This window comes from Ahaetulla prasina, chromosome 15, assembly GCF_028640845.1.
Source record: "Ahaetulla prasina isolate Xishuangbanna chromosome 15, ASM2864084v1, whole genome shotgun sequence".
Taxonomy (NCBI): domain Eukaryota; kingdom Metazoa; phylum Chordata; class Lepidosauria; order Squamata; family Colubridae; genus Ahaetulla; species Ahaetulla prasina.
Window position 1 is genome coordinate 15012968 of NC_080553.1, and position 20848 is coordinate 15033815.

Genomic DNA, 20848 nt, shown 5'->3' on the forward strand with positions numbered 1-20848 from the left:
TCATTGCGACCATGTTTACATGGCCGTTAATTAATTCAAAGATGTAAAAGCAGGAAATGGGTCACAGTTCTGTGAAGATACCAATTCCATATTCTAAAAATCCTGCGTGCAGTGTACTAATTTAATCCTGTATGATATCATGTTTCATAGAATCATATGATTGACTTACCAGGGAAGAGTGATGTATCATTCTTTGAAATACAGTATCATCCAAAACAAATTAATAAACTGCACGCAGGATTTAGTTCCCAATGTTGTTTCAGCCATACTGAGTAATTTCATTGAGGACGTGTTATAGCTCAGGGGTAGAATTACAGCGCTTGCAAAATTACCTCGGTTCAATCTCCAATATTACCCAAGAAATCTGGAAAAATGCTATTACAGTAAAATGTCATTGTAACGGGACTAACTGGAAGACTTTGTTATTCACAAATATCTGTTTAAATGTGACAGCATCATGTGAGCAATCCTTAAATATGACAATTAAAGAAGTTTATGTTCCGACCATTGATGTAAAAGGAGAGGACAAAAAAAGATGAGTTTTATGTTCAGGCAAGCAAAATACACCCGTTGAAGGAATGTCAAAACTGGAAAAATCAAAAGGAAGTGAATTGATGATAGAAAGGCTTGGGGACCCCTGCTCTAAAACATTACAGAAAAGCTAAAGGGTTGGGGGTTTTTTTTGTAGAATTCTGCCGCGCCCACTGTGTTATCCTAGAGGTGAAGATGTTCACCTCCCACTCAGAAAGTTGAGAGTTCAATCCTAGGCAAGGACAGATGTTTCTTTATCAGGGCCCAAAGAGAAACTATCTGCTGCAAACTTTGTGTAGGCATCAGGAAGGGCATCTGGCCAGTAAACACTCAGCTCCAGAGTAGATTTAATACTTCTATGTATTCTATGTACACAGTTTTACACACATCAACAGTGACCGAACTGCAGCTACATCAACCACATTTTCTCTGCGGAAACATTATTTGAGCTGCGGTGGTGCAGTGGTTAGAATGCAGTACTGCAGGCTACTTCTGCTGCCTGCCGGCTGCCTGAAATTTGACAGTTCGAATCTCCCTAGGCTCAAGGTTGACTCAGCCTCCCATCCTTCCAAGGTGGGTAAAATGAGGACCCAGATTGTTGGGGGCAAGAGGCTGACTTTGTAAAGTGCTTAGAGAGGGCTGGAAAGCACTGTGAAGCAGTATATAAGTCTAAGGGCTATTGCTATTCCTCCCTTCCTCCCTTCCTCCTTTCCCTCCCAGTGGTTAGAATATATTGCAAGCTAACTCTGCCCACTGACAGCAGTTCAAATCTCACTGGCTCAAGGTTGACTCAGCCTTCCATCCTTCCGAGGTGGGTAAAATGAGGACCCAGATTGTTGGGGGCAAGAGGCTGACTCTGTAAACCGCTTAGAGAGGGCTGGAAAGCACTGTGAAGCACTAAATAAGTCTAAGGGCTATTGCTATTTCTTTTAAAGCATTGTTTTATTTTGATTAAAAAATAAACCATCTTCGTGGAATAGAAATCTCAACTAGATTTTAAAAAAATCACTTCTACCTTAAGTATAAAGGGAAACCTGGTATTCCCAAAGAGAGAAGAGGAAATTTTCCATAGTCCTCCAAGCTAACTATCCAGAGGATCCTTGTTCCCACATTAGAAAAAAACTTAAGCGCACTTTACAAGCTTCCCCAGTGAGCCATGTGAATCATATCTTCCTGCAGATCTCTAAGATGATAGGATTTATTGTTGGTCCAGTAATGGTCCACTAATGACCAAATGGATTTACATGGCTGGTCCAGTAATGGCTCATGTAATTCTTCACAGGGAAAACATTACACCTTCAAAGCCTCAGTATTTTAGTCATCCAAAATTGCAGACATGTCTGTTGTTAGAGGGAAAGTATCTTGGGAGGTTCGTTTTAGTATTTAATTCTGCCAGCATTCAAATCAGGCCTTGGCAGAATCTTTAGCCTGACTTTCTTCATCGTTTTAACGGAAGGTAGGGTGAAAATATTTCTCAACCAGTAGAAAAGTTACCGATATGCCTCTCTGGGTTCATTAACCAATACATCTTAATTAGATTAAACAACACAAGAACTTTAGAAAACTCGAATATGTTTAAAAACTCACGATTTCTTTTCTTTTTTTAACCAAATACAGTAAGGAAAAACCCAAAGGGGAAATGAAAAATTCTGTGGAATTATTTCCATATAAGCACGTCCATTGAAAAGTGACGTGGCCAGAAAGGCATTTCCATCTTCTGGAGACCTGTTCTCTGCCTCCTCGTAGACAGATGTTCCTTGTGCACTTCCCTTGAATGGAGACAAGAGAGGCGATCGCGATCCGCCCTCTGGCCTTTGGGAACTGCCAAGACCAATATTAGAGATGGGGAGATGGTAGCGTTTCCTAGGGAAGGATGGAAAAGGGTCCCCACCCTGTCTGCTACAATATTTTCCCTGCCATTCTTCTACCAAGCCGAAGGGTGGATAGGAAAGAACTGGGAAAACGTAACTTTTTCTCAACAACAGCAAGTTATACTTGGTTTTGGGATCCTAGACAATTCAGTTTCTTTGTAATGGGTGTGGCATCTGTATAAAATGAGGGAAATGTAATTGTCATGTTTTAAAAATAAAGAGACATTTGGACGGTCACCAGATTTAAGAGGCCAGGCATATGTTCTATGTGCAGGCAAAGGACAATATTTAAAAGCTATTAAGGTACATACAAGGAATTGCAATCTTGTCTCCTCTAATTTCTACATTATCCTACTATTTAATGTCACTTTTCTCATCTCAAAGCTCAAATCTGATCTCTTCTAAATTTTTAGGCTTCCCAGAGTCACCTTGTAGGGGAGATGGGTGGCATGGAAATTAAACCAACCAATCAACCAACCAATAAAATCTATACAGTCTCTCTTTTTTTTAGCATATTTAGCATATTTTTTTAGCATATTTAGGTTTGCACTGTAGAGCCCCATGATAATCAATTTGAAATTAATCAAAGGATAATAAAAATGGATGAGGAGAGCCATTAAGCTGCAGACAAAATTAAATTTGCAAGGTCAATCAGACTGTACGTGCAATTTGCCGTCAAAACTAGTAATCCTGTTTTTTAGTTCTGGATTTCATAACACCTAGTCAAATGAACTGACATCCTGATATATCAATAGATCATATCCTGAAAGCATCATTTCCTGTCCTTGCTCCATATTTCTAGGTACTTATCAACAACAATGTCTAATATGTTAATGATTTTGGGACTGGGCGAATTTAACAAAATAGGAGAAAAAGAGAAGTAGAGACTAAGGATGTGGTTACCATTCTTGTTTCCACTGAATCTTTAGAAGAACATTTTTCTTGGACCTGGGAGAAAGGGAAATTAAAATATTTAAAAACTAATATGGTAAATTCTGCAACAGTGGTTAACAGAGCTGGAAGGGACCTTGGAGGTCTCCTAATCTAAATCCCTCTTAAGCAGGAAACCCTATATACCGATAATTTCACACAAACGCTTGCTTAGTGTTCTAAGAAATTTCTCCTTCGTTCTAAGGTTGGTTCTCTCCTCGATTAGTTTCCATCCATTGTTTCTTGTTCTGCCTTTAGATTGTGGCAGCCTCTTAGATATTGGAAGACTGCTATCATGTCACGCCAAGTCCTTCTTTTAATTAAACTATACATAGCCAATAGCTTATGATTTAGTGCATTGTGCAAATACAGAAAAGGAAGTACAGTTCAGGAAGCCAAGTCATCTCAATTTGGTTGTTCAGTAAACTGCGAAGAAAGCGACTGAATCACACCCCCATACATTCTTTAGCTTCCTTTGCCTACATTTAGTGGTATTTGGCACAATCTGAATCCAAATATCTCACCCACGATGTGTCAAATTGTGGTTTTTTTGAACTGCCATCGCATGGATTCCAATGAGAGACCTGCTGCCCAGTAATTTTGCTTACCTATTTCCTAGTGAGATAATAGGTAGGGAAAGTCCCTCTGCTAAGTAGAACAGAATTAATGAATCATTCATAAAGTAATAGCTTTTCCAGACAAATAAACTGGTTTTTGCCTAGTGGCTTGATTTCCATTTTTTTCCATGAAATGAGCCACATGATCGTTCAAGCCTGCAAAATATGGAACAACAGTTTCCCCATGAAAAAAATAAAATAAAAATCTACCAGCAAACTGAAAAATTGTTGGTGCTATAGGGTGTACAGCTTAGGCACCAAAAGGTAGAAGAGACAATTCTTTGTTGATGGAATGTTCTCTTGCAAATGTACACCGAATTGTAATATAAGCCATTAATTGGCATTTCTGAAGAAGGCACAGTGTCACGGTATTTTAATGAGGACTGCTGTTCAGCGAATGACTCAGCAAATCTGGGACTGCTGACTCAAGAGAAGTGTCTATTTTTAAGCAAGAAATGGGGCTTAAGCAGCCCAGAAACCTACTCAGCCATTACTTCAAACAAAATACCAGATCATCATTTCAACTCTAGCAGGCAAAACGAGGCCATGATATCTGAGGTCAGAAATAGGCAAAGGCTAAGATTCTGTCTGAATTTTAAACGTTTAGCGTACAGACACAGGTTTCACTTAGTTTCTTGTTCAATACAAAGTTCTGGCTAGCATCAGATGACAAAAAAAACAACAACCACACAAGTCAAAACAGCAATGCTCACTTTGTGAGACGTTTTAGTACCGCATTCTTTCTCTGTCTCTTCGGCTCTGTCCTTTATTGTTTCTAAAATAAACAGTTTATATGATTTGCAGACACACATCAAAAATATATTGTATATAAAAATAAACAAAAGTTTGAGAAAATGACAATAATCTATCTAGACAGAAGTTTGAAAGTAGGCATTATTTGTTAATTGAAAAATGTTATAATCTCAGTCTTGAGCCAAAAACATCCATTTATATATAATCAAAAGTCAGAATAGTTGCTTACACACAGGCATCCAAGATTTTTATTTTATTTTATTCACATTTATATCCCGCCCTTCTCCGAAGACTCAGGGCGGCTTACACTATGTTAGCAATAGTCTTCATCCTATTTGTATATTTATATACAAAGTCAACTTATTGCCCCCCCAACAATCTGGGCCCTCATTTTGCCTACCTTATAAAGGATGGAAGGCTGAGTCAACCTTGGGCCTGGTGGGACTAGAACCTGCAGTAATTGCAGGCAGCTGTGTTACTAACAGACTGCATTAGTCTGTTGAGCCACAAGAGGCTCAAGATTCATACAGCTATCAAAATGTGCACATTGAAGCAATATGACAAGCAAAAAGAACATCTAAAACATATAAGGGGAGTGAATTATTTACAAATAAATATTGTAGTCCAGACGTTGAAGTGATTTGGTTGACCTTGAATAAAACTTACATGATGCATTATTTATGGCCTTTCATGAAAGAAAACAGATTTGAAAAATCTTTGCTTATGTCCACCAAAGCCAGCATGCAATAGCAATGCAGAAGTAGTTAATAATCTAAGGGACATGACATAAGAATAAAGGATGAAAGGAAGGAGGGCACTCCCTCTGCCTTGATGAACTTTTAATCTTTGGGATTTTTTAAATTTTAATTTTCATGTTTAACTGGCAAATTTTAACCTTGTTCTTAATTTTGTTTCCAATGTTTGGTTTTAATCATGTGTTTATATTGTTTTATTAAGTTGTTCGTAAACAGGTGAGATAGGCAGTGTAGATTTTCAACAAAAAGTTAGACAATCATTTGTCTGGAACGACCTAAGATCTCCTGCTTTGGGTAGAGAGTTGGACTAGACAATCTTTAGGGTCCCTTCCAGCCCCATGATTATAGAAATTTAATGACTGACTGACTGACTGACAAAAGAGAGGGGTGGAGAAAGGGGGAGAGGGAGAGAAGTGGGGAGAGTGGGGAGAGATTCTTTGATAGATTATAGAGTGATTACATTGGGGAGGGTGGGAATGAAAGCCAAACCAGGAAAGAGGGCAAACTTGAAAGACACTGATAAGGATTAGAAAAAAAAATTGTTTTATGTTTTTAACTTTGCTTTAAAAAAGAAAATTCAACAGTAGAACAAACAACCTTACAGAAACACATATTCTATTAAAATGTCCAAAATCAAATAGTGTGCGTACGTTTATGAGAGCTACACATGACCGTTTTTCACACTTACGACGGCTGCAGCATTCTCATAGTCACACGATTAAAATTCAGACCCTTGGCAACTGACTCATATTTATGATGGTTGCCGTGTCCCGAGTTCATGTGAACACCTTTTGTGACCTTGTAACAAGCAAAGTCAAAGGGGAAGCCAGATTCACTTAACAACAGTGTTGGCTAACTTAGCTGCAGTGATTCACTTAACGACTGTGGCCAAAAAAAAAAAGTTGAAAAATGGGGGCAAAACACTTGGGGCTGAATTGTGTTCATATGTGAAGGATGATCTGTACCTCAAAACCAAGCAAACTATGTCACATAAATCCAATGTCCAATTAATGACAGAAAATGCCTCTGGGATGTACATATAACTTATGTTTTAGATAGATATACCTGTTACATCTGGATTCAAAGTGGGCTTGTGCTGTGACACTGCATTTTCTTCAAACATCCTATTTTTATCCATGGAAGCAGCCATAAACGTCCTCTGCAAAACAATTCGCCATGTAACATTCCATTTCTTTCATTTCAGTTAAAGGAAGACGTCACTACCTTATTTGCCTAACTGACAATAAAAGGTATTGCTCAATTCACTGCATGATACATTGCGATGTGTGAATTTGGTTAACCCACAGGTTAAGTGTACCAGAATTGAAAGTCTTGCGATAAAAGTGAAAGTAATGAGGGCATTTAAAAACTGTTAGAATAACCACAGGAGAGAAAACAGGGACGTTTCTCTGTTAGTTTTCTAATGGTTTAATCATCATCACTTTCTCAGATCACCTTGGCCACTGTGTGAGAAATGAGAATGATAGGTATTTTCCATTAGAAATTTAAAATACACTTTCACTAACAGCTCGCTGCAGGAGAAAATCATATATCCAAAAAAAACCCCAAAAAACCCTTCTTGCTCATTGGCACAAATGAGATTCGGTCTCCATTAATGTGACTGATTTGTGTCAGCATAAACCCTTTCAAATCTATCTGGGGGAAATTTGTGTGTGTGTGTGTGTGTGCAGATATGTGACTGAAATAACTTACTGTAAGGACAACTCCAGAGGGGCTTTTTTTTCTGGGTAAAAATAACTAAATTGGGACACATTTTTTTTCCCTGTGCAAAAACAGGTACATTTTGACCTGTGCCTTCTGATTTTTTTAAATTATTTTTTTATTTGCATTTATATCCCGCCCTTCTCCGAAGACTCAGGGCGGCTTACACTGTGTTAAGCAATAGTCTTCATCCATTTGTATATTATATACAAAGTCAACTTTTTATTGCACCCAACAATCTGGGTCCTCATTTTACCGACCTTATAAAGGATGGAAGGCTGAATCAACCTTGGGCCTGGTGGGACTTGAACTTGCAGTAATTGCAAGCAGCTGTGTTAATAACAGACAGACTTAGTCTGCTGAGTCACCAGAGGCCATTAGATGGGCTTTGTTCATTTTGGAAAGAGATTGCTGTTATGGCCTACAGGTAGAGTATAAAAATAAGAGTCATAACCTGCTCTAAGGGAGGAGGAATAATAATGGACGAATTTCATCCTCTTCCTAGGGGACAATATGAATGTTTTTTTTATGAACGTTACCAGAAGCTCTTTTCCACTTCACAAGAAGTCAAATATTAACTTTTCCCCATAGCTAACAGATTATTTATTTACTACGTTGATAAGCCACCTTACAGCTCAAAAAGATAGAAACGGCATTACCTCTTTTCCAGGTTTTCTCACCAAGAAAGGTGAGGTAACAATAGGAGAGACTATCTGTAGCTCAGGGCTGAACTGTGGATTTCTTGGTGCTGCCTGCACTACTGTTGTTTGTTTGCGGATGTTTTATTACCCAACTAGATTGATTAACACATTTGAATCTCAATCTTTCCAATAATATTCGTACACCATGCTGGCTTCTCCCCAAATTTTAATCTATGGGCCTTTTCTCTATGTCTGTAGCTTTAGCCTTTAAAGGTCTTCATGGGAGATGGAGCTGATCCACCTTCAATGAACCTGGTGTGTACCGTCATCCTAGATCCAGATCTAATGTAAAGACATTTAAACTTGTATTGTCAATATATATTCAAAGAATCATGTCATATGCAGGAACATGTTTTTTTTAAAAGGAAACCTACTGAACAATTAGGCACGCCTATAAACCTCCTACGAATAAAGTAATTCAGCTTTGCCTTAACAGTTTATTTACCAGGAGTACTTAAAACAGGTCCCTTGCCCTTTAAGTAATAAGGCCATGCACAACTACCTCATAACCAGGGATGGGATTCAGCCAGGTTCAGGCAAACCGGTAGTTCCGATGATCAGCTGGGCCCGCCTGCCCCTGTGCTATACCGACCTATATTTCCTTTGTTTGAAGCCCAGTTGATAGGTGCGGTAGAGTGGATTGCCGCACCTCAGCTGTTCTATTCACCGGGGCTGCAGTAGTAGGTAAGTTTTAGAGCTGTTTTCAAATGCACTGCACACGCGCGGAGTGCATGTTTGGCGTGCATGTGAGCGAAGCACGTGCTCAGCGAACCGGTTGTTACACCGGTTGAATCCCACCACTGCTTATAACCCGTTTTACGACTGATGTTAGGAAAACAAAACTTTGTGGAAAATGTAACCTGTTCTGGTACTTTAGTGCCATCCTCTTCTTCTTCATCATCATCATCACAGTCTAAACCTTGGTGGGAGATTTCAGTGGGGCCGTTCTCTTCCACCAGGCTGTTCTCCAGCATCCCCACTCTTTTGCTGTCTGTGGTTACCCTCACTTTCAATACATGGAATCCCGTGGAAACAGACCCTACTTTGAGGTTCACAGGGTCACCATCAAAAAGCAGACCGTCTGACCTCTCGCCTTCCTTGAAGCCATGAGGTTGGTAATCAATAGGCGTGACTGCAAAGGAAGCAGGTGTGAAATCTAGAGCAACAGGTATTGTCTCTAGGACAAGAATCTATTTATCTATCTATCTATCTATCATCTATCATCTATCTATCTATCTCTATCATCTATCTATCTATCTATCTATCTATCTATCTATCTATCTATCTATCATCTATCATCTATCTATCTCTATCATCTATCATCTATCAATCTATCTATCTATCTATCTATCTATCATCTATCTATCATCAATCTATCTATTTATCATCTATCATCTATCTATCTATCATCAATCTATCTATCTATCTATCTATCTATCTATCATCTATCATCTATCTATCTATCTATCATCTATCTATCATCAATAACTATTTATCATCTATCTATCTATCTATCTTTCTATCTATCTATCTATCTATCATCAATCTATCTATCATCTATCTATCATCTATCATCTGTCATCTATCTATATCTATCTATCATCTATGATTTATCATCTATCTATCTATCTATCTATCTATCTATCTATCTATCTATCTATCTATCTATCATCTATGTATCTATCTATCTATCTATCTATCTATCATCTATCTATCTATCTATCATTTATCTATCTATCTATCTATCTATCTATCTATCTATCTATCTATCTATCTGTCTGTCTGTCTGTCTATCTATCTATCCATCCATCCATCCATCCATCCATCCATCCATCCATCCATCCATCCATCCATCCATCCATCCATCTGCCTATCCACCCACCCATATTAATCTATTTTTTTAGATTAATAAAAATAACAACGTTACGGACCGAGATTATCTTGTCTAGAAAACACAACAGGGAAGGAAAAGAGAAGGAAGGAGAAGGAGGAAAATGTAAATTCTTGTTCCTAGAGAGAGCAACTTGAATGCAAACAACTCGGAGAGGAAATGATAGAGCTGTTTTTTAGCAGAATCAGTAGCGAGGGCCAGGGCTGGGTTCTGCTTACCTTTACTGGTTTGCAATGGGAGCGGGTGGGCAGAGCCTCTCGCCGGTTTTACTACCGGTTCTATAGAACCGGACAGAACCGGGAGCAACCTACCATTGGTGAGGGCGCTATTTTCCATTTCAGGGTTCACAAGTCCTGAGGTAGGAGGGAGGGAGGGAGGGGAGGGAGAGGGAAAGGATGAAGGAAAGAGAACACGGAGCTAGTCTCTGCTTTATTATTGATTCCACATTTAGTTCTAGTCGGGTTGCAAGCCCCCAGTCTTGCATTGGCAACTCCAATGCCATTTCAACGGCAACTTCTAACATCTCTGGGTTGGGTGGCGTCCTAAGTGGCAGCCAGAACAGATAGGAAACCTTGCCACTTACCATCTTTGTAATAGAACAGTTTCATGGTCAAAGAAATATCATTCGGTAGCGGTCCAAGATGCTGCATCAATATATATAGTTTGCGGATCAGTAGAATACTGGCTTTTTTTATTTCTTTGCTATTTGCTCCGTTGTGAGAGCTGACTTGAGAACTACCAGGAAAACAACACATATGTTAAAAATGATCTTGACTGATGTGGCTTAAACAAGAATAGATTCTGTAAATCCTAGGGGCTAATTTGGGCTCTTTTTGCATATTGGGAGAAATAAGGATTGTTAAACGATCGTTATCGTTTTCATCACCAATCTCTTTCCACTTATGATTGTAACTTTTTGTTGCTGTCATTAAGGGTTAAATTGCAACCTATGACCATCATTTGTGTTGTAAATGTTGTACCTTTGATGAAGGTTTTTTTTTCTTTTTCTTTTCTTTTATGTATACTGAGAGCATATGCACCAAAACAAATTCCTTGTGTGTCCAATCACACTTGGCCTATAAAAAATTCTATTCTGTTCTATTCTATTCTTAAGAGCTAAATGACTGCCTTAAACTTTCATTGCTTAAGTTAGCAATTTCGTTCCTACAATATTTATTTATTGATTTATATGCTAAAGATTGAATAGTAAACTGAGCTTTGTCTTCTTTCGCTTTCTTTTAAAGAGAAATGTACCTATTTAATATAGGTAGTCCTTGACTTACAACCACAACTGAGCCCAAAATTTCTGCTGTTAAGTGAGACGTTTGTTAATGTGAATTTTCGTCCACTGTGTGACCTACTTTGCCACATTTGTTAAGTGAATCACTGCAGTTGCTAAGTTAGTCACACGGTTGTTAAGTGACTCTGAGTTCCCCCTTGACTTTGCCTGTCAAAAAGGGGATCACGTGACCCGGCGACACTGCAGCCGTCAAAAATATGAGTCAGTTGCCAACTGTCTGAAGTTTGATCATGTGACCGTTGGAGATGCTGCAACAGTTATAAGTGCGAAAAGTGGTCATAAGTCACATTTCTCAGTGCTGCTGTAACTTTGAATGAATGGTCGTTAAACAAACTATTGTAAGTTGAGGACGACCTATATTCAAATACAGATTTATATTCAGTCAGTTATTTATAGGCTCCCCACTTCTACAAAGGCTATTTGCAAGTACAATAATGTAGTAGCAACCATTAAAAAACAATATTCAATCACTTTAGCCTAACTGAGGGAGCTGTAGTAGCAGCAGCACACACACACACCCCATGCTCCACAGAATAAATAAATAAACGCTTCTTGCAAGCCTTCCAAACCTCGGATGGTAACGTCTCCCACAGAATGGGGGAAATAATTTGAAAAGTGTACGATTGGGTCCGCGTTCCCTTCATTTCCCTATGAGTGCAATTAAAGAACTGTGATTGTAATTAATTGTGAAATTAAATAGGATCATACTGGGATATTGCCTGACTCGCAACTTTACAGTGTTCACCAGAATAAGCTGCTCACAAAAGGAATTATTTAGAGACATTAACGGAACAAAACGAATGACTTCACAGGACGCTAAATGATTAAACCACCCTAAAAATGGGACTAAATCTAAGCAATTTGTGCCATCCAAAAGTATTTTGGGCACTCAGTTAAGTCACTGTGAGTCCAGCATTAAATACCTAAACCATCGCCAGATTGACCCAATGCCAGATGGAGTCCCTACTGAAAAAGACTTGTTGGAGACAGCGAGAGTATCCAGATGGATTTGCCACAAATAGGATGTTGGTGATACATTAATTAAGTCAGAGGAGGTCAGAGGTCTGTATTCCACAAGTAAGACATTTGTTAGGATTGGGGTACTACTTCTCAGCTGCAGCGTAAGCCAAAAGAGTAAAAACTAAACGCAGCATTAGGACAAATATAGAGCACCCACTGACTCATTTTACTGGAAGGACAGGACAAAGCTGTAGAGTCCTTTTTTTTATCATTTCAGTAAGATAAATAGGGCAACGAAGACATATTGGTGGTTGGCAATTGTCTAGAATTACAGACTGGGTCATCAACAGTGAATTGACACTATGATGCACCAGGGCACATCTCCAAACACACAAAAAAGATGATGAATACTCTTTTGTCGGACTCCCTGTGTGTCCCCTCTAAAAAAAAAAAGAAATGGTGTCTTAATTCCCATTAGACAGAATGGGCCCAGCTTTAAAAAAAAAGGCTGGACGGGAGGTACAACATATCTCTCTGTTTTTCACAAGCAGTTCCAATTCACACAGTGAGCAGAGACTACGAGACTGCTGCATAATGAAGGATGAGCTGTCCAAAAAAAGGAGCTGAACGGGCAAATTATTTTTTTGTCCTCCCGCAACTTCCAAAATTATCACATTATATCAAAACGTGCTTCAAATTTAGAGTATATTTCCACATGAATTGTACCACCAGGTGGGAAAAAAAGTTCCTTTTAGATCTATGCTGAGATTTCTTTTAATCCACCTTTCCAACATGGTCTTGAGCTATTATTATGATCTCAAGCTGGTTAGATGCACAACGACTGAGAAGTGATTGTGTTTAAAAACAGCAATCCATAAGCAGCAATTTGCTACAGTAATCAGTTTCCATAGTTCTGAAAAAATAATGGATTTGTTAATAGGCCTACATTAGGACTACACTTACACAATGAAAATATTAAAAATTAAGGAAGTCAGAATTTGCGTTCCTGACGACAATTTCCACTTGTGAGATATTTAATACAAAGTGCCTGCTGTTTCAAGAAATTAAAGAACAAGAAAGTTACCTAGCAAAGTCCATCTGAGGTCCATTCTTTGTGTATTTGAATTTGAACTGATAGAATTCTGTCAAGTGCTAAGGATTGAACAGGAAACAGAACTTGAGCTTGTTTTCCTTTTATTTATTTATTTATTATTTATTTATTTGATTTTTATACCGCCCTTCTCCCGAAGGACTCAGGGCGGTTTACAGCCAACATAAGAACAATTTGATAAATAGATTTTAAAAACATTTTAAAAATCTTAATCAATTTGGCTAACCCCATTTAAAAATTATAATAGAAAAATGATAAAAAAAACCAATTAAAACCAAAGTGTATTAGGCTCTTTTTTTAAAAGAGAAAACTGAAGTTTTCTTCAATATTCAAACACGGATTTATATTTGATCAATGATCCCATTATTATTCGGAAAAGTTTACAATTCTTTCAGTCAATTAAAAACATATAGCAACAGGAAAGGAAAAAAAATACAACATAATAAGAACAGAGACAAGAATAGGCAAAGGCATTGAATAGGAAATAATCTAATACCATTGCTACAGCATAAATTTAATATCAAACTTTCTCTTAAAGATAGCTTATTAATTATCAGAATAACAGAGTTGGAAGGGACCTTGGAGGTCTTCTAGTCCAACCCCTGCTCATTCAGGAGACCCTATACCAGTGTTGGTGAACTTTTTCGACACCGAGTGCCGAAACTGGAGCGTGTGTGTGCCGGAAACTGGAAGGTTAGCTCCCCGGTGCACTCATGCGCGCCAGGCAGCTGTGCTTCCGGTTTTCGGAGCTCCTGCATGCACAAAGACCAGCTGGCTGGCGCGCATGCTCGCACCAGAACCCAGAGGAGCAGATAGTGATGGCACGCATGCCATAGGCTCACCATCACTGCCCTGTACTATTTCAGACAAATGGCTGTCCTTAAAAACCTCCAGTGATGAAACACCCACAACTCCCGGAGGCAAGCCGTACCATTGATCAATTGTTCTCACTGTCAGGAAATTTCTCCTTAACAACAACAACAACAACAACAACAACAAAAGATTTGGAAGGGACCTTGGAGGTCTTCTAGTCCAACCCCCTGCCCAGGCAGGAAACCCTACACCATCTCAGACAAATGGTTATCCAACATTTTCTTAAAAATTTCCAGTGTTGGAGCATTCACAACTTCTGCAGACAAGTCGTTCCACTTACTAATTGTTCTAACTGTCAGGAAATTTCTCCTTAGTTCTAAGTTGCTTCTCTCCTTGATTAGTTTCCCACAATTGCTTCTTGTCCTACCCTCAGGTGCTTTGGAGAATAGCTTGACTCCCTCTTCTTTGTGGCAGCTCCTGAGATATTGGAAGACTGCTATCATGTCTCCCCTAGTCCTTCTTTTCATCAAACTAGACATACCCAGTTCCTGCAACCGTTCTTCATATATTCTAGACTCCAGTCCCCTAATCCTCTTGGTTGCTCTTCTCTGCACTCTTTCTAGAGTCTCAGCATCTTTTTTACATTGTGGCAACCAAAACTGAATGCAATATTCCAAGTGTGGCTTTACCAAGGCCTTATAAAGTGGCACTAACACTTCACGTGATCTTGATTCTATCCCTCTGTTTATGCAGCCCAAAACTGTGTTGGCTTTTTTAGCAGCTGCTGCACACTGCTGGCTTCTCTCCTTGATAAATTTCCTTCCATTACAAATTTTCTGTATCTTGAGTACTAGGCAAATTTAATGTACAAAGATAATCAGAGGTTTGGGCCAAACATTGTCTGAAGGAAGGTGGAAAAAGTGTGAAGTGGCCCACGTTGAAATGAAACAAAAGATAGATGTAATAATGATACTAAAGGGAATTTACGTATTTGATTTGCATCATTATCAAGGCAACTAATCAGATGAATTCTGGCTGACTTAAACATGAAATGAAAAAAATTCTGTCTGTACCGCTTGCGGTTTACAGTTTGTATCTCTTACCTCAGGGTCTTTGGGATTGGTATAGATCTGTTTCAAGAAAGTAGACAAAATTAATATGGCTCTTCAGTGAATTATCATAACAAAATAAAGCCAAACCACAGCTTTGTTTGATCACAGACTGATAATCATAACTGCAGGAATGTTTCTTTTTGTCATTCTTCCTGCATCTGTAACTAGTCACATAAATTGAGCAAATTATAAAATGATGAGAAAAGTGCCTATATTTGGAGAAATTAAGTAAATTTTTCCATAAGCCAAGCTCTTATCCAGAGAATTGTTCACCACCTACATAGATAACTGTGGTCAATTCATCAACCCTTCCAACACACAAGAAATTTGTTTTAAAAATCTCTAATAGCAGAAGTGTGTGGCCACATTTAATTTCAGTGAGGGGTTGTTTTTTTTTGCAGAACAGAGATAACACGATCTATTTAGCTAAGATGGTGAGGTGATGCAATTTGCCTCGCCAAACCATTTTGTGCAACTTTGAGGTCTCGTTCAGTTGTTCCACTAGTGGAAGAAGGCTTTATCTTTCCAATAGCAAACAGAAGAGTTGGAAGAGAAGTTATCTTTCCTGGCATTAGTACTTCATTTTTGCCTTTTTTCCCCTAGTGGGAGGTGTTAATGCTTGGTGAAGCAACTTTGTCAAAACAACGCACTCCTTCAACCTGCCCAAATTTATAACTTTCATGAAAATATCCCAGCACAATATCCCAGATTGTCAGATTCAAGCAGAAATATAATAAATAGAATAATCTATATCAGTGGTGGAATTCCATTTTTTTTACTACCAGTTCTGTGGGCATGGCTTGGTGGGCATTTTTTTTTAATTTACATTTATATCCCGCCCTTCTCCGAAGACTCAGGGCGGCTTACAATGTATAAGGCAATAGTCTCATTCTATTTGTATATTTACAAAGTCAACTTATTGCCCCCCCAACAATCTGGGTCCTCATTTTACCTACCTGCATGGCAGGGGAAGGATACTGCAAAACCTCCATTCTCACCCCACTCCAGGGGAAGGATACTGCAAAGTCCCCATTCCCTCCCCACTCCTGGGGGAAGGATATTGCAAAATCTCCATTCCCATCCCACTCTGGGGCCAGCCAGAGGTGGTATTTGCCAGTTCTCCGAACTATTCAAAATTTCCACAGTACTTACTGCCAAAACTGCCATATGTAGCTGCAAAATAGAAAGAAAGAGACTGTTCAAAATCTGCCTTTTATTTACAATGTGCCCATCATTGCCTTTCAAACCACAGTCATCAGAAGAGAAAAATACCTTCTATTTAGTGTGACACTTTTTATTTTGATAGTTTGGTTGCCCTAAGAGGAAAGGTGTTAATGCTTCCTTCCATGTTAAGGAAGAGGAAAAGAAATAGTTCTCCTGCCTCCTCACAATGGGGCAGACCTGCTTCTGCAATAGATGTCATTTCCCCATGAAGAATTTGAAGAATTTCAGGACTCAGATGAATTGCAAAGCACATCACTGACATCCTGTGGCCATTTGGCTTCATTACAAAGACAGAAGCTGTGGGGTTGATTTTTCTTTCTTTCTTTCTTTTTTCGGTTGTGTTTCCCCCGTCAAAATACAATGTAAATTGTCATTCTATACCAGAAGAAAATTCCCAACTTAAATCACTATTTTGCATATTGCAACTGCTGTTCCAAGGACCCAAACTGCATCCCTCAACCTTTTTTCAAAATTAAAAAAAAATCACGAATAACATAACATAACATAACATAACATCAGAGTTGGAAGGGACCTTGGAGGCCTTCTAGTCCAACCCCCTGCCCAGGCAGGAAACCCTACACCATCTCAGTCAGATGGTTATCCAACATTTTCAACATTCCAACAATAAAACCATTTCCAAGCATGCAAATATTTCCTTCAAGATATTTTATGTCTCTAAAAAGCAATAATAAACCTGAGGATCAAGGCACTAGAACTTTAGATGTGGCATTTGGCATTGCGCTATTAGGATCACTTGAAACACTCAGCCAGTGGCATGAATTTGTGATGAGATATTTGGCACCAAACACGAAAGTTTAAGTAATTTATCTCCCCTTGATTAGATAAGGACTGGGAAAACCAGGGATCAAATGCATACTCAGCTTAAAATTTACTGAATGACTTTGGTCCAGTCTCTTTCTTAAAATCTTTTATAATTATAGCAAGTTGTGGTCTTTGCATGCAACTTAACACCTACCTAGCACAAAAATGGCAAAATATACATTTTTTTTACACAGAGACGTAAGACTCTTTCATGTCTCAAGCAAAGCATTGCAGTACAGCAGGCAATCTTAAAAATATGCCAATTAATTAGATTTATTAACATTTCTATAGTTATTTCACTGGCAAAATATCAAAGTTAAGCATTTGAAAGTTTTCAGCACACCATTTGTTTGGAATTGCTTTTGTGTATATGGTCATTCAAGCAAAACAACAAGAAGACTTTTTTCCTGAAAATTTGGGATGAAATCACATTGCATCAAAGACACTTTCAATTTATGTGAGTTTAATTGTAGCTTACATAATTCTTTTCCAGTGCATCAAAACATCCCTGAATCCTATCAAAGAAGAAATGTAGATAAATAAAACATCAAAAATCTGTTGGTAAAAAGAAATGTTTAAACTCACAAGTGCAATTAACAGCTGATCACTAATAAAATGAAGAAATGAAATAAATGCAAAATTTAAACCAGATTTAACAGTAAAAATGATATCTCTGGCTTTGCACAACCATTGGTTAATGCTGTATATTTAAAATATACTGACAGGTGCTCAGTACTGTATTCTGGCGTTATTTTCTGACTCTTACCATTTAACTACTTGAAGTGATCCCTGGCAACTTTTATCTTCTCGAAGGATTTTTAAACAGATATCTGGAAAAAGAAGTACACAATGATCTAGAATTAACCAACATTTTATCAGCTTCATTTTCAGGTGCTGTGAAGACTGAACATTGTGAAACTGTGAAGTGTGCAATTACTTTTTAGTGCATTTCAATGGCAGTTCTAAGGACAGCCTTATAATGTCAAAATGTAAGGCGATTTCCCCTGCACGAGCCAATATAATTACAGGTATGATACTCACTTGATGGGCTATGGGTAAGAGTTGCCTTTTAAAACTATTCTCTTTTGTCTTTTTATTTTATTATACTAAACCAGATCACTTTGAAGAATGTATGTCAATTTACGTGGTTCATTTTCATGACAATATACAATTATGAAATTATTGTGAGATGAACAGTTATTAGGCGAGATCTTCAACCGGGATGAAATGAAATGAAATGCCATGATTGGTGTGGTGGCAAAAGGTACAGCTCACACACATGCATGAGTTGCATTTACCCCCAAACCTCTTAAATATCCCTCATACCCTGTTTTCCCCAAAATAAGATGTCCCTTGATAATAAGCCCAATTGGGCTTTTAAGCGCATTGCAATAAGGCCAAGCGCTTGTTTCGGGGTTCAAAAAAATATAAGACAGGGTCTTATTTTCGGAGAAACACGGTAGATGTGAACTGCTTGCAAGAAAACCTTCACAGCAAGCTGAATTCTCCCTGAGTGGACTTTGCTTGTCAGAAGGTCACAGGGGGTGATGACATGACCCCAGGATACTGCAACTGTCATAAGTATGTTGCCAAGCATCCAAGTTTTGATCACTGTGTTGCAACAGTTGTGAAAGATAGTCATAAGTCACTTTCTTCAGTAGCGTTGTAACTTCAAGTCGTCACTAAATGAATGGTTGCAGGTTCAAGCAGTACTTATTTTGCTTTTTGCATGCAAAGAAATTTAGCATTTTGGATCTTCAAAATGCTTTGGCTGTTTTATGTGAGACAGGTTTGGGCCACTACATTGGAGACGGCTCTGGAGGCTGCCAAAACGGCTGGCCCATTGTTCCTCCAGAGCAATAATCTCAGTTATGGAATTAAGGCAGCAAACACGGTTACCCTCTAAATAGCAGGTTCCATAAGAGCTTTCCGGGAAAAGACCTCGCAGGTAACTGATGCAGGAAATTGAAACTGCAAGCAGCCTTTTCACCAGAACCAGGGACTCTTGCTCAGAAGCAATTCGGCTTGGAAAGAGGGCCGTTTCCTGCGTCAGACAAAAATGAGTTGCGTGTCTGTTAAGAAAGCAAATTCAAAAGCCAAATCCCCAATTTCCTTTCCTAAGCATTTTTGTTCATCTGGAGTTTCATACCTTCAAGGTTTTATGCTTCTGGCCGATGTGCGTGATTTGGGCAGTAGCCATATTAATTTTGGGTCACAACCTAAAGGAAGACAAGACAGATCTATGTTGGATATAATTTTTACATTCAAACAACATCCATCTGATCATCTACGATGAGCACAAATCTTCCTGGATACGAGTTTCTTTGATCCTCAAATTCTTCCTCTGAAATATCTCTGGATTTTCTCTTTTCAAACTCTGCATTTTATGCATTGCTATTTTTGTTGCATTTTTTGCCTTTATGTCTTCTTTTTTAAAAACCTTTAAAATTTTTGTCTTAAAACATTTAAGGGACTAAATAAATGGCTGGATAAAATGTAACGGAAGTAAAAAAAAAGACATTGTAGATAGAAAGTATAACAGAATAACAGAAATGGAAGGTATCTTGGAGGTCATCTAATTCAATCCCCTGTTCAAGCAGGAGACCCTATACCATTATTGATAATTGGCTACCTAATCTCTTCTTGAAAGCCTCCAGTCCAGTCCACATTTGATAAACAGAATTTTGCAGTTTCACAATGTCATAACATTTAAAATATATTCAGTTTGGCAGCTGTTTATTATTATTTTTGAAAAGTTTACATGTCTGTTTCAAAACATGTAACGAACAAAACATGACTACTGATAAAAAACCAAAAGGGCATCATGGCTAAAAATACATCTGTGAATAAATTTTAAATAAAATGTAATCAATGCATTGAATCAATGCATTTTATGTCCTGTTTTATTTTTAAATGTTAATTTAAAATCCATGTAATGGGCAAATGAAGAGAAAAGTTCTTTTTAATAATAGTTTTAAAGTACAGGTAACTGAAGGGACAAAAGGTTTTTCTTAGTAATTTAAGGAATATTTATTTATTTATTTATTTATTTATTTATTTATTTATTTATTTATTTCAATTTTTATACCGCCCTTCTCCCGAAGGACTCAGGGCGGTGTACAGCCTAGTAAAAATACAATGTATAAACATTAAAAAGAATAGCCAAGTGAAGAGAAAATGGACTTCATAGTAATAATTTAAGTAATAGAATACTGAAGAACAAACAGTTCTTTTTAACAATAATTTAAGAGGCAGACAATGGTGGAGAATTGAATTAAGACAGAATATCCGTTTATTATGAATAATTAAATAAAGATAAAAATGTCTCAGTTTTGAGGGGGTTGTTTTTATTGCTTTAAATTTAAAAATTTAAAATTTTCAAAATATTGTTTTAAAATTCCTTGTGTGTCCAATCACACTTGGCCAATAAAAAATTCTATTCTATTCTATTCTATTCTATTCTATTCTATTCTATTCTATTCTATTCTATTCCATTCCATTCCATTCCATTCCATTTAAACATTTGTTTCAAAACAAATTTAAAAGGGCAAAATAAAGAAGACAATAAAGACCAAAAAAAAAAGACATTATGGGTGAACATAAATCTGTGAATACATTTTAAATACAATTTGACATGTTTTCCTATTGTTTTTTTTTTTTTAAATCAATGCGTTTTATGCCCTGGTTTGTTTTTAAATCAATCGCAACAGGCAAGCAAAAAAAATCTTTTTAGTA

General features: G+C 37.7%; 1 protein-coding gene across 3 annotated transcripts in view; it reads right to left on the reverse strand.

The window, feature by feature from the left end:
- The window catches only part of HORMAD2 (HORMA domain containing 2), a 34739-nt gene that overhangs the window by 10877 nt on the left and 3014 nt on the right, over nucleotides 1-20848 (reverse strand). For 2 of the 3 annotated variants that reach the window (XM_058158769.1, XM_058158770.1), the window contains exons 2-13: nucleotides 19263-19332; nucleotides 19013-19157; nucleotides 17880-17943; nucleotides 17592-17628; nucleotides 16220-16240; nucleotides 15059-15085; nucleotides 13116-13183; nucleotides 10355-10506; nucleotides 8741-9012; nucleotides 6523-6616; nucleotides 4663-4724; nucleotides 3306-3350 (exon numbers count right to left, since the gene is read on the reverse strand). In XM_058158769.1, coding sequence (XP_058014752.1) covers nucleotides 3306-3350; nucleotides 4663-4724; nucleotides 6523-6616; nucleotides 8741-9012; nucleotides 10355-10506; nucleotides 13116-13183; nucleotides 15059-15085; nucleotides 16220-16240; nucleotides 17592-17628; nucleotides 17880-17943; nucleotides 19013-19157; nucleotides 19263-19313 — 1038 coding nt within the window. In that variant the 5' untranslated portion in view covers nucleotides 19314-19332. Of the gene's footprint in view, nucleotides 1-1920; nucleotides 2577-3305; nucleotides 3351-4662; nucleotides 4725-6522; nucleotides 6617-8740; nucleotides 9013-10354; nucleotides 10507-13115; nucleotides 13184-15058; nucleotides 15086-16219; nucleotides 16241-17591; nucleotides 17629-17879; nucleotides 17944-19012; nucleotides 19158-19262; nucleotides 19333-20848 lie in introns of those variants that run through there. The other variant, XM_058158771.1, reaches the window with a different exon arrangement.